At 44.1% G+C, this 9,249-nt stretch overlaps 1 protein-coding gene across 1 annotated transcript; it reads right to left on the minus strand.

The window, feature by feature from the left end:
- Positions 1-3,020: 3,020 nt before the first annotated feature.
- On the minus strand, positions 3,021-8,671 carry LOC144722993 (SPRY domain-containing SOCS box protein 4-like). The gene is made up of 3 exons (XM_078601480.1): positions 8,569-8,671; positions 6,459-7,803; positions 3,021-5,154 (listed from the first exon to the last, which is right to left on the minus strand). Exons 2-3 carry the CDS (start codon positions 7,147-7,149, stop codon positions 5,027-5,029), a joined length of 819 nt encoding a protein of 272 aa, XP_078457606.1. The 5' UTR covers positions 7,150-7,803; positions 8,569-8,671; the 3' UTR covers positions 3,021-5,026.
- Between the last annotated feature and the right edge of the window lie 578 nt (positions 8,672-9,249).

Below are 9,249 nucleotides of genomic sequence, written 5' to 3' on the forward strand. Positions count from 1 at the left end.
AGGCACCACGTGGTCGGCAGGCGCGCACTCCGATTGGCGGAGGCGGTAAAAAAAAGTGGGCGTGGTCAATACGTTTAGGTCACGCCCCTTGCCGTTAAGTCCCGCCCCTGGCTCGTTGGTCGTGCCAGATCAGAGGGAATGTTTTGTTGTTGTAGCAAGTTCTGTGTTGTTTACCTGAAGAGGTTTAAGGGCCGTCCATAAATGACGTCACACACCTAGGGGGGTGTAAGACATTTGTGATGATGTGCGACGATGGGGGGGGGGTGAGAAATGTGACGTCAAATCAAAATGCACAACTTTAAATACATTTTTATTTTAAACTTTCGTGACTGCAAGGATTCATATTCTTGTTTTTTTCGGTAAAGTCACGTAGAAGGGAAATAATAAAATAATACAAATATAAAATAAAAAAAAATCTCACGACGTTTCGATTGCTTGTGTTTGCAGTCGAAACGTCGTGAGAATTGTTATTGTTTTATATTATTATTATTTTATTATTTCCCTTCTACGTGACTTTACCGAAATAACTTTAAATAAATATAGACAACACGTTCTACTTAATTAAATAGACTTTTTAATACATATGTTGTCCTACAACATCAGAGTGCAGCGCCGCATTAAATACGCACTACAATGACAATAGTTTAAAGCGATTTGAAGCATGTTTTGTTTTTGGGGGAGGGGGCAGAGCTTTGTGACGTCATATTTGAGGGGGGGGGGGGTCTGACTTTTTGTGACGCCGTGTGACGAATCCACCCAATACCATCAGATCTCAGAAGCTAAACAGGTTTTGAGTCTGAAGATTGCTTGGATGGGTGGCCACCATGTCTTAAAGATGGTGTGATAGGCTGTGTGACTACATTGTGGGCAGTCTCTTTGTTTAGTGCATGATGCATAACACTTATAATTATTGCTGTACTTTATTTTAGTTCGATACTTTATCTTATTCGTTTTGCATTTGTCATTTTGGCGACCCAGGTAACTCTTGCAAATGAGATGCTCGTGGTCTACTGACTTCTCACCTGGACAAAAAAGATACACTTCAAACTTTTATTAAGCATATAAAAATCCACACTGCACTTAGATGAAACGGCTACTTTTTACATCAAAATCCGAAGGTTTATTCAGTACATTACATCTTGTAAACATGTTACATGCAGTACGTTAAATTACACGCACAGCACGTGTACAGTATAAAATTGCCACATATATCTTATGAACATTGTACTATTATCAATGCAATACAAAACTGTGTTAATAGTGGTGCACAAGGACATATAACAACTGAAAGGGGCCATTGCCTGAGATTACCTCTCTGCTTTGAACAACAACAGAAAACTCAACATGTCCATCAATAACACTGCCTTTAAAAAGAAAATAAAACGTGTGTAGGCAACGTATTTGGACGAAGGCCATCCTTCAACAACAGCACATAGAGAGATGTAGTAGAGAGGTAGAGACTGCACACCACTGCCAATATCACCAAATAACCTCTGCTATGATGAAGGGACGTTGCCCAAAATGTCTCCTGATTATATATCGTTCGTCTCTGTAGGGCTGTGTTATTGGCAAAAGTGTTTAGTTTGTGCTACTCTAAATATTAGTCTGTAGCGCCTGCTTCACTGGTCGCTTGTGGCTTAGCGTCTCTGGCCTTATTTGTCACGGATAACGAACTTACTAATTTTCACATTCTATCTCAAGATACGGAGGAAATCATTTAAGCGCAGAGAACCAAATGAACGCATCCGAGTAATACAAGTTAATCAGGGCACGCAGCAGCTGAAAAGGCAATTACATTTCCTTGTAAGGTCGACATTCACAGATATTTTTTTTTAAGAGCGCTGTTGTGAGAAAGGGCAAGACACACTAACAAACCGTGCATTCCAGGCTTAAGCACGTCCATACACAAACACATGCTCAGTCTACCTAGCAGGGTAACCGGCTCGAGAAAACGTCAAATCTCTCACGCAGCACAACTGGGAGCTGTTTATACATACATAGTACATTTGAACACGTAGGCCTTTCGCTACCAATATTATCCATAATAAATGTTTTTTTTTTGGTAGATCGCGCAAATAGAAATGTGTCGTTAAACCTGCTGAAACGTCGTACTCGAATAAATGTTGTGCGTTTACTCTCCAGCACACCGGGATGCTGAAGCAGTAACTAATTGGCACGTTTCGTTAACATGACAAACCTTACTAATTGGTGTGTCAGGTGGTGGCGGGTTTAACGACACATTTATATTTACGCGATCTAACCCAAAATAACCTTTATTATGAATATATAGTAGATGTATATGTGAGCATGAGTTCATGGGACAAGTGCTTAATATGCAGGTAAACCAAGAGTCTAGAGTCGTTGTTTTTCTTTATTGCAGAAGTCAGAGTTTGGCAGGACACCTTACAGAGGCTTCGTTTTCGCAGATGCCACAGCTGACTGACATCTGATTTTGTTGAAGCTCTCCTACATATCACAGCAGCTGAGATGACTGCCAATGAGGGAAATGCACCGGGGACGTCAGTGCCCAGACGATTGGCATGTTATAGGAGACAAATGGAATACACGGACTTATTTCGTAATGGGTTAACATGTTCGTTGCCATCACGTTTCATTGATGGGCGTTGGAAAGAAAATTGATGAAGAATGATGAGTTTGACTGTTCCAGTCAAATTTGTTTACGCATCAGTATTTGACAATTGTCATAAAAAAGAATTTAAGTTTACAGTCTGTTGAAAGAAAGCCAATACAACAGACGGCTTCACGTTTGATCCCATTATATTCAGCTCAAATGAGATGGATATCAAGGCCGTAATTATAATATAACCCAAAATAACCATCCCCCCCAATATTCAAATATGCTCAAAATGCCCCCCCCCCCTCAATATATTGCTATAATTTTTTTTTAAGTAATAATAATTGTTATGCTATGTAAATAAAAACAACAATTTGCTAAACCTTGGCCACAATATCTGGACTTGTCTTCATATAAATCAATGCATAGATTTCTGTTTATATGATTGTGGTTACGGTTGTACTTTATTAATCCCTAATCTCAAACATTACATACAATGCAACAAGAAATGGTAAAACAGTAACAACAGAGCAATGTAATACAATACACTATTAGACATTATTGTAAAAAATAAATAAAAAGTCCATCCCATGTGTTAGTGAATTTTTTAATATTTTAGGCAGGAAATTAGTTTTGAAATTTAGATATTTTCTTGGTTCGGACCCCCAGACCCCCTGGAAGATTTGGTCCCCCCCAATGTTGACTCCATGGCTACGGCCTTGATGGATATACTCGCATAGATGGTGACGTCTTCAGCACACATTATTCCCGAACAGCTGTGCACAGTACAGCAATAATGGCCAGAGAACCAATCACTGAGCCATACCCAGTGAGAAATTGATCAGACGTGACCACACGGATTTTTTTTCCCAGGCAAGTGCTAATGCATTAAATGTACCGACTGAAAGCCGAATTGAAACAAACTTTTGAAGTGTGCCTCGCAGAATAGAATGAGGTCCGCGGTGACAGCACCTGCTACCTGACCCCGCACTGATGTACTCCCTGCAGAAATGTGTAAAGTGAAACTTGTGAAACTCAAACTGGTTGTCAGATACTTGCTGGAGATCAGAGGAGTCAAAATATTCCTCTCTGCAATGTTCTGCAGTAATGTACTCGCCACTGGAAGAAGAGAAATTGGCCAACAGATGTCAAGTTTAAGTGGGGTCAGAACCGGCCCTAAACTTTTGGGGGCCCTAAGCAAAATTTGGTTGGAGGCCCCTTTGATGTATGATTTTTTTCACCCACTAGCTAGCAGTGACTCTAGGGGGGCCCTCTGCTGGCCACGGGGCCCTTTGCAATTGCAAGGGTCGCTTAGTGGCTGGGCCGGCTCTGAATGGGGTCACCAGATGGGAGCATCGGAGAGATGAAGCCAATTTTAAGATACTGTATGAAAGGATTTGACCAGTGTGAAGGCTTAGAGTAAGCCCTCGTTTAAAGCCGGTAGATGCATTCTTGACAAGTGCCACGTTAAGCAAAACATTTTCTCTCACAAATAATGTAACGATAACGTTTGGTGAGATACGATGTACACACACACACAGTGAGATGGTGCAACAAAGAAGTGAGGGTTACTGTATCACTCCGCGTACTCGATCGTACCGATCACCAATGCAGCTCAAGAAAATAGTTTTAAACCGCATTAAGGTGTGGCGTGTTCTGCGTTGAGGCGAGCGTTCCGTGTCTTAACGGGGGCGTTCTGCGTTATAACGTGGTGCGTTTTGCGTAATAACGGGTGTGTTCCACGTTATATCGGTGCACGTTCCACGTTATAACGGCCACGTGCCGCATTATAACAGGTGCGGCCTGCGTTATAACGGGCGCGTCCCACGTTATAATGGGCGCGTTCCGCATCATAACGAGCACGTTTTGCGTTATATCGGTGCGCGTTCCACGTTCTAACGGCGTGCGTTCCACATCGTGCGAAAAGTGTTCCCGAATGGGTAATACCACCACGTTTTAGCAAAAAAGCGTTGTGCGACCTTTACGCTTTAAGTACATTTAGCATCTGTGTCCAAGGCGCCAATCTAATACAAAGACCTTTCTGCTTCAGGTATAAATATAAAATACACTATATACTAAATACAAGCACTCTATGAAAGTCGAGTTTTGTGACCAGCACAATAACACATTTTTCACGATAACATTTACAGCTTTTCATTTCACAATGTGGTCTTTTCTTATCCTTGTTTCACCAAAACATTGACAATATCGTGGAAAGTTAATGCTTAAAGATAATGCATATTGCTTAACTTTGTCGAATATTATGAAGCTGTCCAAGGCTTCTGTCCAAAGTCTAATCTTTATGGATGTGTACTTCTGCACAAACGTAATGCTACGAAGGTACGGTCTGGTACGGTGCCGCGGCTTTCATGAAATGCGACGATCCCCTAAACTTGTGACTTTCTGCTCAAAATATGCAGAGGAGCACGATAAGGTGCGAGCCAAGGTGACTCAATTGTAGTGCAGGTATCTCTTGATGAGAGTCGGTAGGGCGAGAGCATTGATCTCTTCCAGACGGTCATTTCCAAGACAGTTTCTTATCGAGCGTCGGCACAGCTCATCCAGTGGCAAGGGTCCAGCTGCAGAAAAACAACAATAACAACAACGTAAGGCAGAAGCCGAATGAGTTAGCGTAGACACTGCTGTACACGCGTCGTGTTCGATGCTGTCCACGAATTATATTGTGCTGCACAACCGCATCTGTACACTAACGCTTTCGGAAGGCGAAGGTTAGCGTGTCACACCGATGTTTAAAATAAACAAATAAAAAACGCTGTGTGGGTATGTTTAACTTCTTTCGCACCGTACGTAGCCAACTGTGCTGGGGAAGGACAACAAACTAAACACGCAACACGACGACAGTACAGGAAGCGGGTTTGTGAACCCATCTGTGCAGAACGAACTGCACATTTCCTGCCAACATTTTTCTGGTGATATCACTGCTACTTAGTGGTGAATGGTGGTTGTTGTTGTTGTTTGTATGGTCGTGTATGGGGAACGGTGATGAAGTGGCTTGCTTACGACGCTATGAAACAAGCATCTCGAATTCGATTCCTGCTCATGGCTAATATCAGTAGCAATTCATGTAACAGTACTTCACTGCGCTTGTCAGTTCGGGTTGGTGAATGTGAGATCATAGAACAGTACAACAATACATTTGCCGCACGGCTATCTGCAGCCCAAAATGTAAATATGCCTTTTATATACTCGTGTACAGTCTACACTGTTACTGCATATACTGCGCATTATTACAAATTGCTATACTTAATTTTAAAAAAATAGGAAATATGAGGGACATTCATAGTTTTTATACTTTACAGCAAAACGCGTTTGCATATTGGAAAATATTGTTCTATTTTTCTCTGGTTTGTGTCTCCAAGTTTGGAGCAAGCCTCTGACCAATTTAACTGGTCCTCAACAGGAAAAGTCCTCAATAGCAACACAACTTTACGTGAAACTTCACGGGAATTATCGTGCCCTTCCCCCTCTTACGGATAAACGGGCGGACACACAGAGTTCACACGGAACGGTGCCATGGTGGCGAAATGTTAACCACCTCGCCTAGTATGCAGGAGGGCGTGGGTTCGACCCCGACCCTGACGCCTGTGTGTTTTCAGTTTGCAAGTTCTCCCCGTGTGGTCGCGTGGATTTTTCACCGATTCCTCCCGTTTTTTTCCTCCACATTTAGAAAATACGCGCTTGGAGGATTTGGCTGCTATACATTGCCACGTGATTAGCCACTTCATTGGGCAGTCATTTGTGACCAGGTCACTTCTTAAATAGAGCCATACAGCTCAGTGGTCTTTACTTGGTAAAATAAATACAAAATTGTTTCACAATTTTAATAGTTTTTTTTTCTTAACTCAAATGCATTTGGACTTACGCTCAATCCCATTGATGTAGCGCATCTTGATCTCGCAGTTGCCCCACACGGCGCTCACCGCCGGATAGAGCGTCTTGCCGCGTAGCCCGGAGAACGCCACTCCCAGGTACTCCCCGTCCACGACGAAGCTCAGCGTGCCCTCCTCCATGTCCAACACCATCACCACACGCTCGGGCACGTGGAAGCTCTCACAGGGCAGCAGGTGAGCCGGGTAGGGCCGGCCCGGGCAGTCGACGGCGTCGTGGTACGCCTTGCAGCGCCCCAGGTCCCAACCCCAAGACTCGCGTCCCCGGCCGACCAGGGCCACGTAGCCCGTGGCCTCGAGGGGAGCGTCCGACGTGGCAACACCGACCGCGGCGTGAGTGCCCCTCTGCTCGGTCGGCCAGGTGATCTCCCAGGTGTGCACGCCGCGACGGTAGGCGGTGCGTCCGCGCGCCGCGTCGGTCGTGTCGCGCGTCTGCCTGCGATGCACGGTGAGCGCGTCTCCCTCCTTGAGGGACATGGACGGGGAGAGGTCCGTGCTGCTGAAGCCGTGCTGGACCTGAAGGCCACGCGGTGCGGCAGGTTGGGACAGCAGGAAGGCGAGCTGAGGGGGCATCGTCCGCTGCCCCGGTGGCTCCAGGCGGAAGATTTCCAGGTCAAAGTCCTTGCCCAGCGTGGACTTAATCGCCTTCCCCAAGCCGAGACCCATGGCTATATACGGCTGTGCTTGCTTGCACGGGTTTTGTAGCGGTATAGTGTGTACCGTCACTGTGGCCACGAATTAAAGTTCACGGTACAGCCGTGCGATTTTGCTTGTTGGTTCACACCACTGGCTGGTGGATGAAAGGCTCCCGCGAGTTAAAGGGGAGTATTTGCGCCTGCTATTCCACGCTGGCAAGACAGACGGCTTGGAAAGAGGTGGGAGTAGCTACGCAAACTTTACCCCGGCGACGAATGAAGGTTTCGTTATGTTAGGGGGGTTAACAAGCTTCTTGAGTTCAGGGTGGATTTCTTAGGCTGGCGAACTGGATGGAGCTGTGCGTGGTAAGAATGAGAATGAGGAATAAATCTGCTCCGTCGTAGAGTGTGACGACAATGTAAACTAGGGGCCCGTCTGAGTCATCCGTGCGGACGAGCTTTTAGATTGTGCAGGTGGTGGTGTTACGCGTTGCGGTTATTCGGGTAAAACACCATCGGCCGCTTTGGTAAAAGCGACGGAGATATCGAAACAATGGGCGAGGGAGTAACGAGCTAACCAGTGAGAGCAGAATTTTAATCAATGAAATGTCTTGATGATGACAAAGTGAGAAGAATAAATTAGATTACATTCATCACACGTGACTGGCGGTTTTTTTTGCAGTATCTGGAAAAGATGGAAAGACACAGAAGCACACTGTTACGTTCATAAAGAGTGCATGTTAAATTACATTGTTTTGTGCTTCTATCACTCATCATAGCCGTGTTGGTTTTTTGTTTACATATGATATACAATACGGTAGTTAAAACAAAATTACAGCACTGCGTAAATTCACCACTGGTCGTGGGAGACTGTTTTACCATACTTCTTCACCGCACTGAATAGTGCAAGTTGGTGAACGATGGGAACAAGTCTGGTTCAGATATCACTTGGCACTGATGTTAGCCATGGCGAGGAATTGAACTCAGGTCGGTGGATTCACCGCCGCAGTGTGCAATCTCCTGCGCCACATCTCAAAGGTGGTGGTATTTATATAGAAAACGAGGCAATCATACACGGAGAAAAACACTGATAGAATATAATGCAATCAAGTGTCAGGATTGTCATTCAAATACAGCAATACGAATTGCGCTATCATGTTTACCAGTAAGAGGTCATCAATGACACTGCCTTTAAAGGAAACATATGTGACGTTTTGGGTAATGGCCATTCCTTATAGCAGAGGGCTCTATTCAAAGCTGAGGAAAGATATGATATTAAGAAGGGCCATTTCCAAGAAAATTCTTTTTTTTCTTTTCGAGCAGTGTTATTCATAACTAAATATGTAGAGTTTTTTTAAATATATATACAGCATTTGTGCTTGTGCACCACTGCCAACACAGCATAAGACAAAACACAATCCATCAGTGGTAAATTTTTAACAAAGCTTACCTTGTGCGCTCTGGTTGTGTATGCTACGAGGTCCTGGTGACACGTCCCAGTCTGTAGAGTGCAGCCAGTTGCCTTTATAAGCCACACTCTCTGTGCATCACCCGAATGAGGGGATGTCACAACTTCCCCTTGCAATATATTAACCCAGACTTTTATAGAGCCATAGATATAAAGGTCATTTTGTTGTTTGTCAATGTGATATCAACTTTGTTTTTACCCTTACAAAAGTGTTGGTAATGCCACAGTTGTAGATGTGGCTTAGTCAATCTACTGCTGGATGATTTATTTTGTTTATACATTTTACAATGCTGGCCAGCGTTATAATGACTATGTCATCATAAATAATGACAGTCAGTATAAAAAAATCATCATCCAATGGCATTGTATGACACGTAATTGCAGAACGACATTTTTGGTAAATCTAGACCATGGCAATGGTCCATGATCCCTCATTATGTCCTGGACATTGTAAATCCCCTTCTGGACGAAGGCCTCTTCTCGACGTGGTGGGTGCAGGGATTATTTGACCATACTTCACCTCGCTGGTCAATGCAGGTTCATGTAGACCGGAAGCATAGATGTGGGAACACACCGAATTAAAGTACAACAGTGAACCTTTCTGCACCACTGAATGTTGCTGCCCAAACAAAAGTAGCCCCATGGCCTGTAACACCTGGTATG

The sequence above is a fragment of the Lampetra planeri genome, chromosome 16, assembly GCF_965212315.1.
Source record: "Lampetra planeri chromosome 16, kcLamPlan1.2.h2, whole genome shotgun sequence".
Taxonomy (NCBI): Eukaryota; Metazoa; Chordata; class Hyperoartia; order Petromyzontiformes; family Petromyzontidae; genus Lampetra; species Lampetra planeri.